This window comes from Oryzias latipes, chromosome 2, assembly GCF_002234675.1.
Source record: "Oryzias latipes chromosome 2, ASM223467v1".
NCBI lineage: Eukaryota > Metazoa > Chordata > Actinopteri > Beloniformes > Adrianichthyidae > Oryzias > Oryzias latipes.
Window position 1 is genome coordinate 1,153,700 of NC_019860.2, and position 23,411 is coordinate 1,177,110.

At 44.0% G+C, this 23,411-nt stretch overlaps 2 protein-coding genes across 5 annotated transcripts; both read right to left on the reverse strand.

The window, feature by feature from the left end:
* Window positions 1-1,114: 1,114 nt before the first annotated feature.
* cep70 (centrosomal protein 70) lies at window positions 1,115-9,822 on the reverse strand. 4 transcript variants are annotated; one of them, XM_023961586.1, is made up of 16 exons: window positions 9,371-9,822; window positions 9,188-9,287; window positions 8,884-9,007; window positions 7,545-7,725; window positions 5,531-5,706; window positions 5,403-5,462; window positions 5,195-5,288; window positions 4,594-4,646; window positions 4,451-4,519; window positions 3,418-3,499; window positions 3,201-3,329; window positions 3,006-3,134; window positions 2,769-2,934; window positions 2,592-2,694; window positions 2,444-2,523; window positions 1,115-2,356 (listed from the first exon to the last, which is right to left on the reverse strand). In XM_023961586.1, exons 1-16 carry the CDS (start codon window positions 9,428-9,430, stop codon window positions 2,295-2,297), a joined length of 1,668 nt encoding a protein of 555 aa, XP_023817354.1. In that variant the 5' UTR covers window positions 9,431-9,822; the 3' UTR covers window positions 1,115-2,294. The 4 variants fall into 4 exon arrangements, with proteins under 4 accessions (XP_023817354.1, XP_023817360.1, XP_023817361.1 ...); XM_023961592.1 differs by having other exon boundaries at window positions 2,769-2,937; window positions 9,561-9,821; XM_023961593.1 differs by having other exon boundaries at window positions 2,769-2,937; window positions 7,641-7,725; window positions 9,371-9,821.
* A 115-nt stretch (window positions 9,823-9,937) lies between these two features.
* LOC101171892 (double-stranded RNA-specific editase 1) lies at window positions 9,938-23,100 on the reverse strand. Its single transcript, XM_011494488.3, has 10 exons — window positions 22,874-23,100; window positions 17,430-17,473; window positions 16,557-17,341; window positions 15,577-15,691; window positions 14,045-14,213; window positions 12,338-12,492; window positions 12,101-12,269; window positions 11,321-11,502; window positions 11,068-11,246; window positions 9,938-10,359 (listed from the first exon to the last, which is right to left on the reverse strand). Exons 2-10 carry the CDS (start codon window positions 17,431-17,433, stop codon window positions 10,180-10,182), a joined length of 1,938 nt encoding a protein of 645 aa, XP_011492790.1. The 5' UTR covers window positions 17,434-17,473; window positions 22,874-23,100; the 3' UTR covers window positions 9,938-10,179.
* Between the last annotated feature and the right edge of the window lie 311 nt (window positions 23,101-23,411).

The window sequence follows — 23,411 nt, forward strand, 5'->3', positions numbered from 1 at the left end:
AACACCAACAATAAGTCAATACTAAGTCAATCATAATAAATAAAAATATATAAATAAGTCAATTATAATAAAAAATGAAAACAATTAATCAATAATAAGTCAATGATAATAAATAATAAGTCAACAATAAATAAAAAGTTAACAGATTTACCCTTAGAAAAATATATATAGATTTACCTACTGATTCATGTGAGTGATAAGTTTGTGTAACACTGATGGTATGGTGTCGGGTTTCAACCAGTCTTATAAAAATGTGTTTCCACAAATGTTCTGAACATAGCCAGACTGTATTACTAGTTGGTACCACAGTGATCCATCTGGGTTAGCTCTTTTTATTGCTAAGGCCCACTTTTTCCTTAAGTTTGAATCCATTGAAACCTGCAAGAAAAGTTCAGTCACTGAGTCAGGAATGTAGAAATCTATATAACTATATTAGCCTAGTCCTTGTATACTGTATAAGTTTAACACAAAGTTTACATTTATGTCGACAGCAAATTATATGTATAATGCAGCATGTTGATAATAGCCCAACAGCATCATGCATGTCAACATGTGTTCTTTTAAAAAAACACTTATACTATTACTTATGCCCCTGCAGCTTTAAAAAAAAAAAAAGACTTAACTGTCAAACGTTATGCGTTCCTCCTTCATGGACTAATTTCTTCGATTTTGGCAGTTGAAACTTGCACAATGAACTGGCATTTTGTCAAAAAATGTGTTCACATGCATGCACTGCAGCAGTGACTTGACCTCACCAAGATGGCGGTGCTCTCCTCCCATGAGGAACTACGTGATGTCTCCTCTAGCGATAGAACTCATTGGTCCGTTCCTTTTTTTGTTTTATTAGAGCGTGAAAAAAATATACCGGGGTGTACAAATCCTTCACAATTCTGATAAAATTTTAAAAATACTTTAATTTTTGTTGTTTGTTTTTAATCACAAGAAAACTGACCTCAACTTTGTTTCCAATCTCAAATTTTAATTCTAGATGGAGCTGCTTGGATTTGAACCCACAACCATCCAATCTCAACGCAGACACTCCACTACTAGGCCACTTAGCTAAAGAATATAGAAAGGAAGAATGGTAAACACAGAAAACTACACAATTACAAAAAAATGTTCAAAATTTGTTTTTAATTTACCTTAAATACCATAATGACTTTCTGTATACAAAAATGCTTCCATAATTCAAACAGTTTGACAATAAAACATATTTATAACAACAAAAAGTTGCGGCAGCTCATTAAAAACAGGCCAATATGTTCTACCAGCATTCGTGTTTATTTCACAAAGGAAACGTAACAATAAGAGTTTTTGTTAAATATTTTCTGTACTTTTTGTGTCTAAATGAAATGAGAATGAAAAACAAATGTTAAGAGATATATTTATAGGCCATATCACCCAGCCCTTGGTATCCTCTGACAGCTATTTGATTCCTTCCCGAGTGTCAATTGACAGCTCCTAGGTCCTGTCCCTAGTGTCCTTTGACAGTCCCTTGGACCTGTCCTAGTGTCAATTGACAGTCCCTTGGTCCTGTCCCTAGTGTCCTTTGACAGCCCCTTGGTCCTGTCCCTAGTGTCCTTTGACAGCCCCTTGGTCCTGTCCCTAGTGTCCTTTGACAGCCCCTTGGTCCTGTCCCTAGTGTCCTTTGACAGCCCCTTGGTCCTGTCCCTAGTGTCAATTGACAGCCCCTTGGTCCTGTCCCTAGTGTCCTTTGACAGCCCCTAGGTCCTGTCCCTAGTGTCCTTTGACAGGTCTTTGGTCATGTCCTGAGTGTCAATTGACAGCTTTTTGGTCATGTCCCTAGTGTCCTTTGACAGCCCCTTGGTACTGTCCCTAGTGTCCTTTGACAGCCCCTTGGTCCTGTCCCTAGTGTCAATTGACAGCCCCTTGGTCCTGTCCCTAGTGTCCTTTGACAGCCCCTTGGTCCTGTCCCTAGTTTCCTTTGACAGCCCCTTGGTCCTGTCCCTAGTGTCCTTTGACAGCCGTTGGTCCTGTCCCTAGTGTCCTTTGACAGCCCCTTGGTCCTGTCCCCAGTGTCCTTCGACAGCCCCTTGGTCCTGTCCCTAGTGTCCTTTGACAGCCCCTTGGTTATGTCCCTAGTGTCCTTTGACAGCCCCTTGGTCCTGTCCCTAGTGTCCTTTGACAGGTCTTTGGTCATGTCCAGAGGGTCAATTGACAGCTCTTTGGTCATGTCCCACAGGTATTTAGTGGAGGACAGAAGAATTTCCGAGAAGTGAAGGAACCGAGACGGTTTTATTCTCCTGTGGTTTTTTTGTGGAATAATCGGGAGATCAGGCTGCAGAACGCTGCAGAGACTTCAAAGCAGGAAGGATTTCCTCCAGGTGAGTCACACCTGCAGCACAAACAGGACAGCAGATGATCTTCCTTCAGCCAGCAGCTGTTCAGTAATGAGACGAGAACATCAGAGCTTCACCCTCACCCAGAGTCTGTAGGATGTCGGTGATGAGGCGGTGGAAGGCGGGCAGGAACTCGTCGTGCTGCTTCACTTTGAGGATGACGCTGCAGGAAGAAGAACGGCGTGAAGAGGGGAAGCAGCCGAGCGCCACTCTGGAGCTGCAGGTGCTCACCTGTCGATGTCCGCCTCCTCCAGCAGGTCCCGCAGTCCCGACTGCTGAGCAGACGCCAGCGCAGACACGTGGTTCACCACCTCCGCAGGCGACGCTCTGCCGTCTGCAATCAGAAAGACTCCAGCGTGACTGCAGGAATGCGCAGACCAGCCGCCGGACGGACGGGATCAGAGCTACCCAGGTCCAGAGCGTCCTTCAGGTTCCTCATGGCGTTGGTCATCTCTGCCAGCCGCGTGTAGACCTCGTTCATGCGGGGGTAGACCCCTCTGAGGGACGGAACGTCGAACAGCTTCTGGAAGTGGGACACTATGGCGCTCAGAGTGTAGGGGGCGGAGTTCCGGAGCTTCTGGAGAACAGAGCAGAGTGAGAACCTGACGCTCGGACCAGCGCCGACCCACAGGCAGACCGGCAGACCTGCTCAGGGTCTTTGGATGCGTTTTCCAGCATGTCCTCCACCAGCACGATCAGGTCCTCCACCTTCACCGCGGCCGCAGAGTCCTCTCGAGGCCCGCCTGACAGGTCCACCAGCAGGTCCCGGAGGTCCTGAAGACACAGCAGTGTCACACATCGGCACGTCCTCACCGCGGAAACCCCAGAACCACGCCGTACCTTCAGCAGGCGGCGCTGGCCAGCCCAGTCCTCCAACACCGGCAGGAGCGCCTGGAAGTCAGCCAGCTCTGACTCCGCCTCTTTGGAGGAGGCGGGGCTCCCGATGACCGCTCTGATGTCAGACAGCAGCTGGAAGCAGAGAGAGGGAGGAGACGGTAAAACAAGGAGGAAAACATCAGAGTGAAGCTTGGACAGAGACCGGGGGAAGAGCGCTCACGGTTCGGAACTGAGCGCACAGCCAGACCTCCCTAGGAGGTTCTTCTACGCCCTTTGTCTTAGCTCCGCCCACTGTGGTCAACCTGCAGAGACAAGAAAGGAGTGGAAAATAACCGTAGGTAGCTCCTCCTCTGTCCGTCACCACGCAGAGGAGCTCCACCCTCAACCAACAGAACTCCACCAGAACCACCTTTAGGCTGCGTTCAGCTGGTCCTTAGCTGGTCCACGTCTCAGCTCCTGCGTTCTAAACTCTTGCGTTCACGTGGAGCTACACAAATTCCTACGACAGTTTTCAAACTAAAGGCACGGCCATTACACACGTGTTAAGGTCAAACAGACGTGGAGAACCCCGCCAAACTCCAGGGTACTTGGTTTATCGCAAACCCGACGACACGCGTTTGTTTTTTTAAACAAAGATAAGAAGAGGCCCCTCCCCTTACATGACGCTAATCCCTATTCGGCGTACGGAGGGCACTAGCAAGAAACGGAACCATTTTGCGCTGAAATCGCCAGATCTGCACCACTTCGACATGCGCTGGTAAAGAGTAGAAGAAGCCCCTCCCTGCTGGTCCAGTGTGAACCCCAAATGCCTTTAGCGAGTGTTTTTGTGTCCCTAGCTTTAGACTTCAGACAAAAACGTTCAAATATAAAGTCTGTCAAGATTTCATTTTTTTCAGCTCCCAACAGTATTTTAGGGAAACTAAATGTTTCTGTAGCCTGAAAGGAGCAGAAAAGAACGATAGGAAGACAATATTTTATATCAAAACCAATGATTTGATCAGGTTTCTCTTTAAAACAGATTCATTTGGATCATTTGAGCAGTAAAAAGTCAAAACGATGCAAATAGAATGAAGGTGGAAACTGTTTTTGGTCGTTTTTGTTGTCATTATTTTCCCCAAATGATCAAATTACAACTTAATGTGGTTTAAAAAAATCTAAAATAAATAAATCTAAATAAAAATGGACTATAACCAGTTCTATGAGTAAATATCCCAAAGAGAGTCCAGAGCCCACAGCTTCTGTTGCCGCCGTACCTGGCGGCGCCCGGCTGCAGCCCCTCCAGGTGGCGCCGTCTGCGGCCCTTCGGCTGCTCCCGGGTCGGTCTGCAGAGGAACAGAGGCAGCGTGAGGATCAGCCTCCCAGCAGAACCCTGAGGAGCAGCAGGAGCTCCACCCACCTGGAGTCTAGCTCCGCCTCCAGCTGCGTGCGCCTCTCCTTTTGTGGGAACACCTGAGGAGGACAGCGCCACCTGGTGAGAGCCGGACCCTAAAAGATAAGCCTAAAGACTGTTTTAGAGGCAACTTTTGGTTTTATCCTCATTAAAGATAAAAAGAAATCCTTCAAAGTAAGAGATGTTTCTGAAGAACTTTAGGAAGCCAAGAAAAGATCATGTGACCTCAAAACTCAACCGATCCCACTTCAGATAAATGCTTCAACGTTTGTATTTTATCAATCTTCCCTCAGAAAAATCTGATTCTTTGGCTGAAATGGATATTAATATTTTATGTTTACATTGATTGATTTAAATGATTTTTTAGAAGTCTTTTTTTGCCAACGTGACGTTTTTTGACCCAGACTTTTATTTTGGTAAAACACTTTAGCTTTAATCTTGAACTGGGCATCTTAAGACAATAAAAGTCTTTGCTTAAATGAACTTCCTGTCAGGTGGACCAATAATTCCCTTTGGTCTTCCTCCAATCTTCCTCTTCAGCTTCCAGGAAATGGAATTTCCAGCTTTTCCTGTTGGAAGTCAAAGATTTGGATTTGGGAGTTTTTGCCTTGAGGTCTGTTTTGAAGGATGAAGGAGCGCCGGCGGCGGTCCGTTCCCCACCGTCCTGCAGCTCCGAGGCCTCGGCTCCTCCTCTAGCAGACCTGCAGAGGAGAAGGTTTCATACTAAAACCCCTTTGGGATTATTCCTAATCCTAATCTCCTCGTTTTGACACTGAGGCTCCTGAAAGTGAGGAAGAGGAGGAGTCCCGCTTCACCTGAGCTCCTCCATCAGTCGCCTCCTCTCCGCTTCGTAGAAGTCGATGACGTCCAAAACCCTGCAGACACAAACGCTGCTGTGGTGAGAGCCGCAGCAGAGCGTGGCGGCGGCGGGCGGCGCCCTCACCGCTGATCGGCGGCGGTCTGCAGCCGGGACGTCTTCCCGCAGATCTCCTGGAAGCTGCGGTTCCGCCGGGCCAAGCGCCGCTCCTCCTGCTCCACGGCGAAGCGCAGCTTCCAGCGGAGCTTGGCGGCCTCCTCCTCCTTCCTGCGCAGCTTCTGCTGCAGCTGCTCGCAGCGGCGCTGACGGGATCACAAACACACGGCCTTAACCCAGAACCAGAACCACAGAGGGATCACAAACACACGGCCTTAAACCAGAACCAGAACCACAGAGGGTTCACAAACACACGGCCTCAACCCAGAACCAGAACCAGAACCACAGAGGGATCACAAACACACGGCCTTAAACCAGAACCAGAACCACAGAGGGATCACAAACACACGGCCTTAAACCAGAACCAGAACCACAGAGGGATCACAAACACACGGCCTTAAACCAGAACCAGAACCACAGAGGGATCACAAACACACGGCCTTAAACCAGAACCAGAACCACAGAGGGTCCAAAAACACACGGCCTCAACCCAGAACCAGAACCAGAACCACAGAGGGATCACAAACACACGGCCTTAAACCAGAACCAGAACCACAGAGGGATCACAAACACACGGCCTTAAACCAGAACCAGAACCACAGAGGGATCACAAACACACGGCCTTAACCCAGAACCAGAACCACAGAGGAAGGACCGCAGGTCCAGAGCTGAAGACGGCAGTCTGTTGACCAAAGCTCTGCGCACTTTGACCCCAACCACTTTCCAGAACTCCTTTACCATATAAGGGATTTCTGGATGCTAGGCTCGCATCGCAATATCAGCATTTACGTTATTCATATGCTAGGTTAGCATCAAAGTTACGTAATTTATTTGAAAAAAAAAAAAAGAAAATTCACGACATTCATTTGGGACGATTGCATTCAAATAACAGAATTTACGTAATTTTCTTTGCGAGGTTCGCAACCAAAGAAGATCAAGTTTACGTCGTTTCTATTCGATATTTGCAAACAGACAACATTAAAATTGATGTATTTCTATCCTATGTTTATTTCCAAATATCTGCGTATTATTTGATTTATTGTATGCAATGTTTACAAACAAATAACATAAATTTCACTGAAATACCATCAAATTTACGTTATTCGTAAGCAAATTTCCCAAACAAATAAATACTTAAAATCGACGTTATGAAGTATATTTAACGTTAAAAATTTTCTTCCAAAGTTAATTTTTGTATATGATCATTGCTACAAAAAATGACAAATGTTTATGCAATATTTGGGTATAATTATTAACGTAAAATGTACGTCATTTGTAAACAAATCCCATCCAAACAACGTAGATTTGGGGTATTGGATGTTACCATAGCAGCGTACATTTGTGTCAGGAATGGGAGGTCCAAGCAAAAAGTGTCGAGTCACCGATTCTACTGCTGGATATTCACAGTCGTCATGTCAGTGACAAAAATATTTTACAAAAGAACACAGTAGAGTTCGCTTACTCCCTATACGACTACAACTGAAGGTTTGTTGACCTTTGACCCGAGGAAGAGACCACCATCTTGAATGTTTCGTAAAAATCATCTTTAGGAGCAGCTACACATTTAAACTCCTAGAAAAGAAAAAAACCTTTAAACTAGAAGTTTTTGATTTAAGCATGGATCAGCTATATGAATATATTAAGAATGTGGGCGTGGTTTAAAAAACAAAATCGATCGAAATACTAAATGGTTGCTATGGAGATAAAACAAACCAAAAAGCACCATTGTGAAAAATGTTTTTTTAAGGAAAGTGTCACATCTCATGACGTCGCAGCTCTGATCAGGGTATCAGGGGCAGAGGGGCATGTAGAAGTTGATTTGTCTCTTATTTTGAAATCTGTTTGAGGGACAGCAGTACTGGGAGAGTAGCTGCATTTCAAAATAAAAGGTTTCATTGAATTTTGTTTTTTTTATGCTGAATTTCTACGGTTTTTGATGAAAACTGGGAAGTCAGATGAATGAAGGCAAAGATCAGGGACTGACTATGGCCTCTGCGCTGTGGCGCTGCAGCTGCAGCGTGCGGCTGTGCGTCTGCGCAGCCCTGCAGATGCAGCGGTCCTCCAGGTCCTGGACCTTCACCTTCACCTGGTCCAGCAGCGCCTGCAGCTCCGAGGCCCTCTGGGAGTGCTGGGCGGCGCGACTCATCTGCTCCTGGACCTCCTCCCTGGAGAAAAAAAATAAAGAAATAAAAATAAAAAAAGACCAACAGGAGAAAAGCCTCTGTTTTCCTGACTCCGCCCCCTTTTTTAAGGCTTCATTCCTGCTGGACAGAACTAAAACTGACATTCAAAATACTAAAATGATTATTTACAGATTGATTGATGATTCTGATCATTTTAGTGTCAAACTATGAATAAAAGGTAAATAAAAGTAGTAAAAAATATATTTTAATATCAATTTTAAACTACAAGTTAAAACTGGTGGTAAATAAATGTATATATATATATATATATATAATTTAAGAAATCCATTGAAATTTATAAATACATAAATACAATAAAATATTTCAAAATAAGAGCATGGATTTATCAAACAAGAAATTACCAATAAAATACTAAATGACAAAAAAAAAAAAAGTATTAACATGCCGAGTATTTTTTCATTTTAGTTACATTTGACAAGCAAACAAAAAACAAGTAAAACCTAAAAGTAAGGATGCCTGATTTCATTTTTTTAAAACCATTTGTTATTTCAATTTGAACTTTATTCAGTTTGAAATCCTTCTATAATAGTTTTTCATTTCCCATCATTAAAACTGTATTTGTTTTTTTTTAACCTTTTTAGACTTTTGTAGAATAAATAAAGTTTTTCGGTATTTCATGCAAAAATACATCATTTTTAAAGAAATGTAAATATTCTTTAAACCAATTTAAATGTTTTTGAGTTTATATGAAAGTTGATGGGTTTAGTTTTATAAGGAACTTTTACATAAAACCAGGATAAACAAAAGTCTAACAGGAAGTGCGGATGTTTGATCAGAAGTTGACAAAAGTTGGTTCTGCCGTCTGTCAGTCAGAGCTCACGGTTCCTGACAGGAGATCCTGATCCTGGATCTCACAGAGACATTGTCCCTGAGGGAGCCGTCCTCCCCTCAGCTGATGTTCGCCAGTCGTTTACCAAAATAAAAGCCTCTGTGTGATCGGATGGGATCAGAGATGCGGTTGCCACGGTTACGCTTGGACAGCAGACGGGGGATTGGATAACAGGACAGGTGGTCTGCAGACGACCAGACCTCACTGATGACCACAGAGAAACCTGAACCCCCACAATGCTGCAAAGGGGGGGGGGGGGGTCATCAGTCAGAGCTGGGGGCGCCACTCACCGGAGCCGGTTGTTGGACCCGACCAGCTCCTGCAGGAGAGCCTGCCTCCTGTCCGAGTCCGCCAGCAGCGTCTCCAGAGTCCGCCTGAGCGCCGCTGCGGACTTCCTGTCCAGCAGGCCCAGTTCTGGAAGCACAGAGGAGCAGGCAGGAACCAGATCATCAATTTAGAACCAAAAATGGATTCTAGTTTCTGTTTAGTCCCAATAATGCCGCATTTGCTGGGTTTTTAACCAAATAAAGGCAGCTTTGGACCATTTGGGTTGAATTTCCTGCTGGGCGGTGACGTCATCACCTGAGCTCTCACCTGCAGGGTTCTTGTTCTCCACGGGGTCCGCAAAGAGCACCGGCCGGAAGCCCCGCTGCTGCAGCAGCCGGTTCAGCGGCTCCCACTCCGCCTGCTGCTCCTGCGACACACACACAAACACACAACCCGGGTCAGACCGCCCGGGTCAAAGCGGGACCCACCTGGTTCCCACCGCGGCGCTACCTGGAACTGCCTGCAGGTCCACAGGTAGACAAACGTCCCATTTCCCCCCGGGGGCCGCATGTCCGCTCTGAACCCCAACAACCTCCACTCAACTGAAAACGCTCGTGCTCTGGCGCGCGCGCGCGTCTGAAAACTGAGCCCCCCTCCCTCCTCAGTTTTCAGTTACCAAGCGGAGTGTCACGTGACTCACCTGCAACATCCCGTCAGTCCCCTGGAACAGAACCGCTTTCCTGAATGAGAACCGTGGAAATGCCGGTGGAAAAGGTTCGGTTGGACTCTCGGCACCGTTTCGAACTCTCCGAATAAAGGAACCGAACCAGTCCGGACTCCGTAGAAACCTCTGAAAAGCACTTCAACAGGATAAAAACAACAAAAATCCTCTTTAAAACCCGCCACGAACACAACTGACTGTTTGGGGCTCAGATTCAAACCGTACGTGATGACGTCACTAAAATAAGCCAATGACAGACAAGATTTTTTTTAATGCAACTTTATTGAACAATTTGTTTCGCTCACTCACGTTTTTTTCCTCTTCATTTATTTATAACATTTCAACATCTGAGCGTCAAAGCTTAACAGAACATAAAAAAGATCAAACATTTAATTCTTTTTTCCTCCTAATAAACAAATGGTCTGAATGATTTCCATGTACGAGGGCTCCCCTCCTGCAGGTGGCGCTGTTGCGTCAGCCAGAAGACTTTGCACATGTCAGTCAGAAACAAGGTAAAACTGAGGATATCCATTTTTGGACTGCTGGGTCTGCTGCCAGTCCCGTCTCCATGGCAACCAGGAAGCTCATCTGAAAGGAGTCAGGAGCTGCTCAGGGAGAACCGGTCCTGCTCTGCGGGCTTCTTGACCCAGATGCCCAGTCCAGCGTCAGCCAAAGCTCTGTAGAGCGTGTGCTTGGCGGAGCAGTACTCCTCGGCCGCCCGCTTAGCCTGGTGGTAGCTGCTGGGCGGCGGGGCTGAGACCCGCAGGAAGGAGGACAGCTACACGGACAAGAAGACGGAGAAAAACTCTCACTTCTGCTGTCAGACCAAAGAGGATCCTCCTCATATTTAAGGCTTCACACATCTATAGCTTAAAAAAGGAGTTTGAGGCCTCAAACAAAGATTTAGAAAGTAAAGTGTGTATTTCTGTCTGGGATGAGGTTGTGGAAAAGCATCAAAATCATTAAAAATGCTTTTTTTTTCTCTCAAACTGAAATGTTCATGACATCACCAACATCTAGTTCATTTGAGCGTTTTATACGACTTTATATAACCACTGAAAACGTTAATGGTTTATTAAAAAAATACATTTATTTCCCCCTCAACAAAAATTGTTAAGAAGAAATTGCATTGTGGACTATATTATACTTATACTGGTGAGCATCAATGGACAGTGGTTGTTTGCAGTGACTTCTGGGAAATTTTCAGGACTCTCGATTTTGAAATTGTAGATTCGGACAGCTGTACAGAATGCTGCTTGAGCTACATAGTGCATCATTTAGATGTAGCCTAGTATTTGTTTTTTTTAGCTACTTAGTTTGATAGCAAATACAATTATTAACTACTAAGCTAATAAGGAAATATTTATTTGGGTTATTAGCAAATTAGCAAATACTATTTTTTGTTTTTTTAGCTGATTATCTTTTCAGCAAATCCAATTTCTTATTTAGCTAAATAAAAGCTAACATAATGCCAGCATCTGCTCACCCTGCTGTGCAGCTGCATCCAGCGGCAGTAAAAGGCGCGTTTGCAGAGTCTTGACGGTCCACCCATTTCTTCTTTCCCCGTGGTGGAGTCAATCACCTCCACATCGTCGTCACCTGCAGTCCAGTTCTCGCTGAAGGGTGGAGCTCTTGCGGGCTGCCGGGCCTCTGGGTTACTTATTCCTGCAGAACCAAAGTCAGGGAACTTTGATGGAGGCCGTGACCCAAGAACCGGGCGTTTCCTGCATCTGTCTCACCGCTGAGCAGCGGCCGGTTGAGGCAGAAACCTGGCGGCAGGCCCTCCAACGGACCGATCCTGCCGTACATGGCCCTGGACATGTGCGCAGCATGGTACAGGCTGCCCACGATGATGCTGGAGAAGTACAGCGGCTCGGTGAAGTAGCTCATCAGGGAGCCCTGGAACCCCAACACGTTCCACCTGTACCTCACCAGAGACGCAAGAATACGATTTAACGCAATCGGAGACATCCAAGTTACCAACCACTAACTCATAATGATTGACAGGTCAATCGTTTACCCTACACCTGCATTTATAGAGTAGCGGTTTTATAAAAGTAAAAAAACAAACACACGACGGTATTTTATTCACAAATTTTTAAGAATTTATCATGAAAAAGTTTGATAAAACAAATAAAATTTAAATTTGACGGAAATAAAACCAAAACCAAAGAAGAAAAAAAACAACAAAACTGGAATTAACCAACAGAAGAGGAACAGATCGCAGAAAAAGCGCAACGAATGTGAACATGCTGAAGGGGTCGTTCTTTATGGAGCCCTGCCCCCGCTATTGCTGCCCCCTTACAGGCCCCGCCCTTATAAGGGAGCAGCAATAGCACAAAAAACAGGGGCCAGAATCTGAAAAGTAAAAAAAAAACAGGGACTAGTTTGAAAACAGGGATAACTAGATCCCTAATCCCATAAAGAATCCCAAAGTTCCATTAGCAGCTAACAATCCGCGTGCTTTTATTGTGAAAGTGTTCCCCTATAACCTGGAACATCAAACCAGAGTTCCACACCTGGCCATTTTGTCGCTGCAGGACATGGTGAGCAGCCTGTCCCCCCGTCGAAGCGCATCCCAAGTCTGGAGGGGTTCCTTCCAGGGAACTGGGACGGTCCCTTCCCCAGTCTGGACTTTGGTGCGCAGAACCCCACGGGTCCTTCTGCTCAGGGGTTCGTCGCCCGAACCTAAAGGGACAGAGGGGATGAAGCGGTGGACTCTGCGGCGCTGGACTTGGGACGAGATGTTAGCTCACCCTCCACCCCCGTGTCGTGGGGGGAGAAAATGCAGGCGTCCCCGCAAGGGGAAGCGCTGACGTACAGGTGGAACTGAACTTTGTCCTTCAGCCTGAAGCCTCGCCCACACTCGCCTCTTCTGAAGATGGACTGCTGGTGGTGCTCCTCATCCTCACTGAGGTTTCAATGGTGGAGAACGTTAGGAGGAGAGATCATTCTACCAAACTAAAAGTACAAAACATTGCAAGTTTTTTTTAAACGCTGTTAAACGTGGACATGAATTAATGAGGTTTTTTCTGACTTCTAAATGTTTTTTTAAAACCACATTCGATTTCAGTACGCTGATTCTAAGGATTCGGACGAATAGAAAATTGGCCATAGATCGGGAATCTTGCTTCAGGCTTTTTCTTTTACAGCTCTATTCTGACTTGGAGTCATTGAATTCTAGTTGGGCACAAAACGCAATTATTAATGTTTCTTCCATGATTAATTTTCAGACAGTTGACACTTTCGTGAATTAAAAAGGGGCACTATTAATAAGTGACTACCGTCCCATATTTTTCAAAGCTCATCTAGTTTAACTTTCAATGCATGTTCAATGGTTTTTGTATGTAGAGGCCGAAAACTGACTTAAATGTTGGTGCAGCAACGCCTGAACGCAAGAGTTTTGAATGTGGAAGCCTGAAATGCACATATACGCGTGTTCACATGACTTTCCATTGAAACTGGCTCCTTGAACACGCGTTTCCAAGGGCAGCGTGAACATAACATAAGGCTTTACTCTAATTAACGACTAGGGTGTAGTGCAAGGGCAAATACTTCCCGATATACTTGCCACACAGACACACAATGATGGTATGTTCCATTCTCAACAAGCCTTGAGGGAACAACTTCAGATGTAGCCACTCTTCTCTATGACCCGCCATAGACACGGACAACCTAAAAACACCCTTGGGGGTCAACCCCATACCGGTGTGTGTGACATTGACATTATATGATCTGTACAGCCAATGCTGGCGTGTAAAGGGCGGGTTTATGTCTCCTCATGGTGTGTTAGTGTATTTGTTCTTTCACATAGACACCTGTATCATCAGCGTAAAACCAGATCCACTAGTTCATCTCTGGCTGACAAAACATTCGACTGAGAAACGGACGTCTAAAATGCAGAGATACAGAATTGTGCGTTGTTGGTGTGTTGCTGCCGCCGCTGGTGTTCAGGACTTGAGGCCTTCATGGCTCCAAAACCCTACAGAGTTGAACATAAATCTGTTCAAAGTCATCTATTGCTTCAGTCTATAAACCCTCCGCTCCATTAGTGTTACCCAATAAATAAAGACAAATAAATAACATTTACAGGTAGTTTGTCCAACTTGGGTTGCCGTACATGATGGATATATTTTTATGAACTGATTATTAATATCTATATGTGTGATCATCAAAGCTTCATGGAGCCAAATCCAGTACTTTCAGAGTCTTAGTGCTCATAGAGTGACAACACATTCATGACTATACAAAACCACACTGACTCGTTTGAGGATTCTCCAACTATATGTAGCATCAATAGCATTTTACGCAAACAGTAAAGCCAAAAGGGTCTGTATTCGATTCCGTAACTTTGCTCGTAACGGTCAAATGATGGAGCAATAAAATCAAATATATATGAAAAAAATGACGAATGAACAAATTAAGCTAATTTATATAAACATAACATTTGATTGAACCATCACCTCAGGAAAAGCTCCAGCTGGGAGTACAGGAAGCGGACCAGGCAGCGGCGGGCGACCACCTCGGCGTGGCAGTCGTTGACAGTCAAACCGTCCTCGCTCAGGTGTTCTCCATCGATGCACTGTGTCCCCGTTGATATGCAGATGACCCTCGCCTGCTCCACCCCTTCATCTTTGGAGGAAACGGCAGCTGGAGTCAAACCTTCAACCCCAGGCGGGTTGGAACGTCAAAATGTTCCTGCATTTGATCCGTTTACTGTAAACTGATCATAACTCAGCGTGAAACATCATAATCAGGCCTGGAAGGATGGAGTACACTGACAACATCTAAATAACATTCTGAAGGAACCTGATGAGATGTGGTTCCTGCTCTTGGTCTTGGAATGGCTGAGGAGCCAATAAGGTTATACGTTTTCTAGGAGGAAGCATAGCGAGGCTGAAACACACCTGAATGATGGTCACCCGGAGTAGAGCAGATGGTTCTCCAAAACCCCCGAGAACCTTTGGTTTTCAATCAGGAACTTGGATAGAACTGAATAGTGAGACGAAGCTGGAAGTTCCAAAAACAACCTAACAAAATGGAGGCATCGTGAACTTTGTCACTGACGCACAGAGATTCCTCCAAATTCTTGTAATCTCCCGATTATGTCAACCCTTAAACGGCCAGATAGCCCAATGCTTTGGGGTTCCAAAAAGGTCTTTAAACAGAAGAACTTCTGAGAACATTTATCTAACAATGTCTATGTTTTTGCCATTTGTAGCCCAAATCCCCCCGAAAATATTGAAATCGATTTGTGTAGCAACAAAACCTAAGGGGGGGGGGGTTATTATTTGATGAACGTTTTGTTTAATACAGAATGTGAACCTGACAGTCGGACTGTTTTAGATCCTCCTTTACCTTATACAAGATCAATGGCCAAGTTGTAGATCATCTAAAGCTGAGACTGGAAGGCTGGGTCACAACTTTTCTGGGTTTGGATTGGGGTGGGATGACCCAGCTACCAGATTGTTCACTGCTCCACCAGATGGGTCATAACTAATGAGACTTTAACTATAAGACTTTTATTTTGAAGATCAAACTAAAAACTCAAACAGCTGAAAACATAAACTGACAAAAGGTTTTACTTTGGAAACCGTCTCTAGGACGTCCTGACTTAGAAGAAATACCATTGACTGTATACGAGAGATGAACTGAGTGACCCCCTCCCCTACCGGCATTCCATACAGGAAGTGCCCGCCGGCTCAAACACGTCAAAATCCCACGTTGAGTTGGCGGAGCCCGCTGGCCAACACGTCCAACGTTCAAAACGTTGGACAGATTTTGTGTGACCTGCCTTCAAGTGGCAGGGGTGTGAACTCCTGATTGGTGAAAGCGGTCGCCATAGAAACTCAGACCGACTTGGCCCAATCACTACTAACCAACATCGTCCGGCTGGTCCGCATGGTGAACAAAATGGTGACCGAGTCGGAGCCAAAAGTAATTGATGACATCACACTCAAACGCGTCTCAGATACAGTCGATGGCAAAGACCTACCCGTTGTCATGACAACGCCTGCGAGGGCTTTCCGCTTAGCATGTGGACACTTGCAGTTGTAAGACAGCTGGCTGAACTTTTGGAGAATCAGGCGAGAGACGCTGTCTGCCAGGACCTGAGCGACAGAAGCCGACGACCGTCAGGGAAATCAGAGGTCACGCCCAGAAGGGCGGCGACATTTCAAAACAAAATCACTCAGATTCACAGTCCAGCAAAAATAAAAGACAGGAATAAAAACAAAACAGACATTTTTAAAATTATATAATAAATATCCAGCAGTGATATGAGAGAAGTCTGGATGTGGCATTTTATTTTGAAATACGAGCAGGTTCTTATGGATTGGTGTTTTCTATAGAGATATATGTCTGCCACTACATTGCAAACAAACCTTTTAAGATGCAAATAAAAATATTAAATATTTGCTTTTTTTAAAACTGCTTTTATTTTTATTTAGCAAAAAAAGGAAAGAAAAAAAATTGAAATAAAAACAAATTTGTAAAGCAAATATTTTATATTTTCATTTGCAACTTAGAAAGTTTTGTTTGCAACATAGTGGCAGAAATATCACTCTGTAGTTTTTTTTTATCTGCTTCAAAATCTTTAAACAGAAGATGACAGAAAAATAGTACACCCCAGTGCAAATATTTACCCGTTTTATGGTGGAAACGACGCAAACGTGAAAAAAGTACAGTAGCTAGTCCAATCCTGCTCCTTCAGAATAAAAGCACTTTCGTTCACTAAAGCTACCAATATGAGAGCCTTTGTTTAGACTAGAATGTTACTTGAGTAAATGTAACTAGTACTACTGGTAAGAAGAGGGAAAGTTCCTTTGTTTTGCAGTGAAAATGGAGAACATTTGGAGGATCCCAGCAGAACCTGAAAACCCCCAAACATCAGGTCAGATCCTCTCTCTTTCCAGCTCCGCCGCTCAGCCTTTCACAGGTCCCAGGAGGGAGTGGCCAACGTGCTAGGGTTTGTACCTGTGGCAGGTGGAGCTGCGGCCCCTCCCGGGGTACGGGCTCTCGGGACGGTTCCCGCTCGGGCTGCAGGTTGAAGAGCGCCCGCAGAGCAGCCTGCGCCGCCCGGGCTTTGGCCAGCCGTTTGTTCCTGCCAGAACCCTGAAACGTCTGGGCGTCGACCGTCAAGGACACCACAAACTTCAGGGTGTGGCCCTCCCTGATTTTAGAGACCAGGTACATGAGGCCGGGGCGCATCTTGTTGAGCAGCATGACCGAATTCTTGGGGCTGGAGGAAATAGGAGGTGTCTGCAGGCCCGGGTCGGAAAGGTCGTCGTTTGGGCCGGACAACTCAGAGGCCTTGGAGAGGATGCTGGGAATATCTGACGGGTCAGATGTAAAGTCTGTGGGGACAGACAGGCGTCTGGGTGCTTGAGCCGTGCTGCAGACCTGCAGCAGGGACTGCAGAGCCTGCTCCGCCGCGCTCAGCTTGGCCTTCTTCTTGGTAAGACCCGCCCCCTGGAAAAACCGCCCGTCGACCTCCACCTGCATGACGAAGAGCGGCGCATGGACCGGCCCGCTTTGCCTCAGCAGCGTGTACTGCAGGCCCGGCCGGAGTTCGTTCAGCTGCTCCAGGGCGTTCTTAGGCAGAGAGAGCCGCTGGCGCTTCCTCCTGGGTTTGTAATAGTGGGCGTGGCCTCTGTTGCCCTCCTCCAAAGGTCGTTTCATCCCCGTTGGGAGCAGAGCAGCAGGAGCTGCGGCTTCCTGCTTTGTAAGGGGTTCTTCTTTGATGTAGGGGATGTAGGAACCTGCAGAGAATAGACAGTCATGTTCCTGCAGGACCTCACAACACATGTTGGACACTTCCTCTAAACATCTGTCCATCAGCGTACTCACTCATCGCTCCTCCTGGTCGAGTGTCTGCCCCCCGCTGAGGACACCTGGTCAAACGCAGACAGAGGCTCTCATTGGAGAAACAGACAAACTTTTATTTTGACATTTCCAAAAGAGGGAATGCGTTTTATTTTGAAAGCAACTTATAGAAGCGCTTTACTGGTGAAACCTGTGGGGGAGATGTGTGAAGCTAAGAATCACAAGACCGCTACGGACATTAGCAACGCCAGGGCTACGCTACGCCAATGTTCCCGCCCACAACCAGCATGTAGCCCACTCCTGATCGGAGAGAGTGGTTGCCATGGAAACATATACTCAACTGATTTAGACCAACATGACAAAATCGGGACAAAATGGCGACTGAACTGACTTCATTTCGTTGGAACCGGATGACATCACAATCGCTCACTCCAGTTTATAGATACAATCAACGTTGCCAACAGAAGGTCTGCAGTTGTGGTAAATCTCGGAAAAGTTGGGCGGTTCTGTTGGCGCTGTTGGTTCAAAACCCTCAAAGAACCAATGAGGGTTCTGCATGTGGCGGTTTTATTTTGAAAATTTTGAATTTGATTCGTGGATTGATGCTTTTAGATTCCTTTCTGCATCTGATCTGTTTTTCTAGCAAAGGAGTGAATGGAGAGGAACAACTCAGAGAGGTAGCAGCTGAGGGTCAGGAGGACGGAGGGAGTCAGAAAAGGCATCTCTGGTTCTTTGGTTGGCTTAGTCTTGCTGAAAGTTCTTCTCTCAGTGCTGGAAGCTTTCATCAGAGGCGGCGCTCAACTCAACGAGTCCCCAGAGAGCTGTTGGGTTACAGGGAGCAGAGGCCATTCGATTGGCTGTCTTTGCCAGTATCAGGGAATGTCTGTCCGGATAGGAGCAGCCGATCGACCGGACACACGAGACCAACATATCCAGGTTCTCTGGTTGGGTTTGAGGGACGCGGATCGTGTTCAGATACCTCATTAAATCTAATAAAACATGGTTTCTTTGATCAAATGCACATGTTTATTTCACTTTAACTGCTGTATTTTTTGAGGGTATCAGTTGTGGTTTAACGCAGAAACTGCAACTGACTTCTGTGATTTTAAAAAATGTATACCGGCTCAAATATTCACTACTGGGTCTGTTCTAGGACCAAAGTTATTCAACCTGTATAGGACTGACATTGTTAGTGAATCCAAAAGGTTAAAATAAACAAAAAAGGCTGTGTCCCACTGCAGCGACCTTCATTTTGCATTTCCACGTATGAAAGTTCGGTCTTTCGTGATCCATGTGTAATAGGTCATGCCTGTTTCTTGCGTTGGAATTCAGTTTTGAGACGTTTAAAAAATTTTGACAGTTGAGAATTACGCAGTATACGCATATTTTCCTTAGTTTCGGAGGATTTATTACGTAAATCTTACGCAATTGTGCATGAATTTTGCAGGATGCATACGTAAATTTATGGCTTTTCACGACCGTTCCACGAACGTAGCTCCTCTTTACTTGCTGCTGTTGTTTTCACACCTGTGCTTTGCCAGAGACCAGTGGACCGACTTTACTCACAGGAGGGGCAGGAAAAGAAAATCTAGTTTTTCCCAAAAATAACTCATCTAAATTTGAATCAATCGATTAGATGGACTAATGGCCCAGCCCTGGTTCAAACCCCATAGACCTGCTGAAAATGTGGTACACATCAAGAGGAGGGGTGTCCAGAACAGAGCTCTGTGGAACACCAGTGGAGACATTTGGGTATGAACAAAAGTCGGAGTGCCGGCGTGTTCTCTGCACTTCATTGTGTCATTGTAAAGGCCCCTCAACAGCTTCACAGTGCTGGGAAAGTCCTCTTCCTGGACGCCAGGAACACCGCACAGACAGGAAAAGCAAAGAAAAATGCAGAGTGGACGGAGAACGACGGGAAAACTCAGGTCAGCATCTGACTTTATTGACCCGCGTCTTCTCAGAAATCTGACTAAAGAAATTGTAGTCAGCTGTGTGTGTGTGTGTGTGGGGGGGGGGGGCATCCCCCAAACAACACATCCATGTTTGTCCCATTAAAATCTACAGCTGAAAAAAGGTAGAAAATAGGAAATAAATGCGTTTGATAAGCAGGAGTTGCAGTTGCTCCAATGACCTCCGCTGGTGTTAGAAAGGAGCTACTTCCCATTCAAATTTTCACAATAAACGGAAAAAAAAAAAACATTAAAACTAATGTTAAGCTGGTGTCAAAAAACTGTTTAGGTGTTTATTGGTTTGTTTTATTCATAACAACTGCAAGGGGACGGGTTAGGTTTCTTTATAAATGAGCCGATTTGACTTTTTTAAAGGGTAACTTGTGTATATTTAGGGGGCGTGGTTGGTGACCAAGCACATTGGTGGATCCTAACCCTTTACATTGTCCTCCTTCAATCTCCACTCAGCCTGTCTAATTCATCCAATAGTTCCTGGAGATTTCCATCTAATGCAAACATATCTATCTGTGGTCCTAACAGAAAGGTGGAGCACGAAGAGCTGCTAAAGACTGGAGCTGAAACTACAGCGACACAGCGGACCGTAAAGAAGAGTCCGTTCCCTCTGACCCCATAAAATGAAACATCAGATACATTTTTATAACAAAAAAGGATCGACAGCAACGTACAACAACATGCACTAATAGATGGCAATTAAACATCTACGTAGAATTTTGGAAAACGTTGTCGTACCTCAAATTGTTTCAGACTGAAATAAAAATAAAAAAACCTTCTACAACCAACCAGAACCCGACTGGAACCTTATCGCCTCCTGTTTAGATCTATGAACACGTCTGAGTCCTTCAGCCGTCACGTCTGGAGGACAACGTTATCACGTTACAGATTTTGTTTAAATGCAGCGCAGATCCGAGCTGAGATGTTCTCTACAGCTGAAGGGTCCAGAATGACAGATCCTAGCAGCAGAACCGGCTCGGTTCTTAGAGAAGAAGACTCAAAAACCCTCGCTGAGGGTGAGGATTTCTTGCTTTGAGCGCCGGGCGAGGAGCGCTACGAAAGAAGACGGAGATTCTTAAACGTGCTAGAACCTAGCAGGAGAACAAAATGCCTGTTCTGAATGTTGGTCCCAGAGTAGAGACACAACATTGATGCACAGGCGCTCATGATTGACTCTAAAACAGGAAAGACTTGGTGCCAAACGTCGTCCATGAAGGAAACAAACGTCAACATCTACACAACACTTTGTACCTTTACGACTTCAGCCACGGGAGCACACACGTTTCACGCACAGGAACACATATTCATGATAAAAATACAATTGCAATAAAGGAGTGTATAGAGTGAAAAGAAAAAAAAATGTGATTCTCTACTTTGCTAAATCCAAAAATAAGTCGACGATTTATGGAAGAGTTTCCATTAAATCAACAAGGTCATGTGACGTTAGAATTTATTTATACAATACTTAGATACTAGATGTTTTCATGTAAGAACTACAGTGTCACGGCAACCATCGCTTTTGGTGAGAAAATGCTCATTTCTGCTTTTGCTCGATAAAGTTTCTGTTCTGTACCTCCAACTAATTTGAGCCAAATAACCCTATACATACAAATTAATTCATAGAAAACATCTGTTTAAATGATTTTTGTTGCTGAATCCGACAGAAAGCAAATCCTTCCATCTCACAGGAACATCTACGGCCTCCAATGAACTGGAGTATGACTGCAGATTACAGGTTGTGTGGACGTTCACAAAGAAAACAGGAAAAGAAATTGAGAGGAAAACGAGACGAGAATGAGGGAAAAAGGAGGAAACGGAGGAAAGGAGCGATAAAAAAGACTGATTTGATTTGAGGAGGTTCTGAAGAGGATAAAACAGCTAAAGAAAATCCATTATAAGTCTTCAAAACAATTCCTTTGATCCTCTGATTTTCATAATGAACATAATCTGTATATATTAATGATCTGCATTTACAATGTTGATTTCTAAAATAGCCATGTCTATTGTTTTACATAACAATCAAGTAATTCATCTTTGTCATGTTGTTTATTGATACCTAGTATTATTATTCTGTCTGATAAAAGTTATGAACTGGATAATGATAAATCAAGTAATTAAATGGTTACAGTATAACGGGGGGGGGGGGGGGATTATATAAGTTCGCTTCCTTCCACTCCCTTTCAAGCAATATTTAATAATATGTCTATTTATCCTAGGTTTGACACGTTATTGTATGACTGATGATTGTATTGTTTTTGTGTATTATCCTTGATTGCTTGACATAAACCATTTCAAATCAAATCAAATCAAATCTTTTCTTCTTCTAATCGACTTGATGAGATTCTAGAAGCTTTAAGTGCTAAATATTTATATGAATTTATGAGATATATAGTCAACATTTTCAATCATGTGAAGTTATAAGATTAAAAACAAATCTTTTAGGAATAAGTGTGTATAATTATGTAGAATAAGAGAATATTTTCATAAATGTATAGAACTGTAGAGTGTCCTATGTATATATATTTAATTTTTTCATGAACTTATAAGATTTTAGTCTTTAACTGTATTTTTTTTGGCTGTTTTTTGGTTTGAATAGTGAATATTTTCATAAATTCGTATTATTTAGGAGTTCCCTAAGATTAAAACATTTAAATTTTCCTTAAAATGAATAGGCATAAGTTTTTATGGCATATTTTTATACATTGCTATACATCCATATCATTGTAAGAATGTTTTATGGTATATTTAGTGAATATTTAAATGAATTCATAGGATTTGTATTATTTCTTTTTTTTCTATTATACAGTTATTTTCATGAGATCATAAAATAAATAAATACTTTAATGTATTTAGCAAATATTTTCATGACTTTAAAGGATTTTTGTGTTTTAGAGAACCTACAGTTTATTCTGTGATGAATTTATTAAAGTAGTAACATTTCTGTTGTATATTTAACACATATTGAGTGTTTTAAGGTAAATTAATGAAGTAATTTATTGAATTAATAGAAATTTGGAATGTTTTTTTCTTCCATAAACCTTTATAGTGTTTAAAACTATAAATAGTTTATTCATGTGCGCATTAATAAAATAAATTTAAAAAATGCTTCCACTGCAGATGTGTTCAGAGTCAGACTACAATCATGCACATCAATTTGGGAGCAGATTAGATTATGCATGGCTGAGTAATGGCCATTTTTCATGGCGTGATTTCGAAACTAACTCGAATTTCGACGCCAGCCACGGTCACAAACAACCGTAAAAACTTAACTTAAAAGCTTCGCAATTTTAACATCGGAAATGTGTTTAGTTTACAAAACCAAAGTCTGGAGTTTGGAGAAGTTCGTTCTAGTTCGTGCGTAGTAGTACGTGCTCGGGCCCTAAATGAGAAAATTTCTGGCTTCACAAAAATCCATCTCCTCTCTCTTGAGCGCGTGCCTGCACCTGCCAGACCGGAGTTCAGTCACGCGCCCTTTCCAAAGGGTCCACCCGACCCGGTTCTTACCTTAATTCTGGCTTCCAGCTGGTTCTGCTGACCCAGGACCCCCAGTCAGGCCGAACTCTGCCGTTTGCAGACGACAGGTACACTCGGAACGAGACCAGCCAGCTGCGCTCACTGATCGTGGCAATAAGGGTCGGACAGGCGCGCGGCGGCGGGTTTAGCTGATTGGAGGAGCCGGCGGCACGTGCGCGCAACAGACTAGCAACAAAACTAGTCAAAAATCGCTGAACTTTATTGTTCCCTCAGCTCCGTTCAGGCGGGTTTTCTGGAACTTTCTGCGTTTTAAAAACACAAACGCCTTTGAGATTTATTTATACACGTTTTCGAATGTAATTCCTTTTATTTGAATTTTAAAAAGATGACATTTTTTTAAATCATATTTAATGGCAAAATTACAAAGTAAAGTCATGTTCCAGCGGCCAAAATGTTTTTGAGAAATAAAATTTATTATAGTTAATATTTAGACAAGAAATACGTTTTTTTTGGATCAGTTTGAGTAAAGTTACTTCCTACAGCTGCTTTCACTACACAACGTTACACC

What these genes read in the sequence shown, in the direction of transcription:
- cep70 (XM_023961584.1), bottom strand. Translation starts at nt 9,430, where the DNA reads ATGCGGCCCCCGGGGGGAAATGGGACGTTTGTCTACCTGTGGACCTGC. An exon ending in GAGGCGGAGCTAGACTCCAG is followed by an intron (nt 4,520 to 4,593) that starts GTGGGTGGAGCT and finishes GTTCCTCTGCAG; the next exon opens with ACCGACCCGGGAGCAGCCGA. An exon ending in TGTGCGCTCAGTTCCGAACC is followed by an intron (nt 3,330 to 3,417) that starts GTGAGCGCTCTT and finishes CTCTGCTTCCAG; the next exon opens with CTGCTGTCTGACATCAGAGC.
- LOC101171892 (XM_011494488.3), bottom strand. An exon ending in CGCAGCTCCACCTGCCACAG is followed by an intron (nt 15,692 to 16,556) that starts GTACAAACCCTA and finishes TCTGTCGCTCAG; the next exon opens with GTCCTGGCAGACAGCGTCTC. An exon ending in AGGCGTTGTCATGACAACGG is followed by an intron (nt 14,214 to 15,576) that starts GTAGGTCTTTGC and finishes TTTCCTCCAAAG; the next exon opens with ATGAAGGGGTGGAGCAGGCG.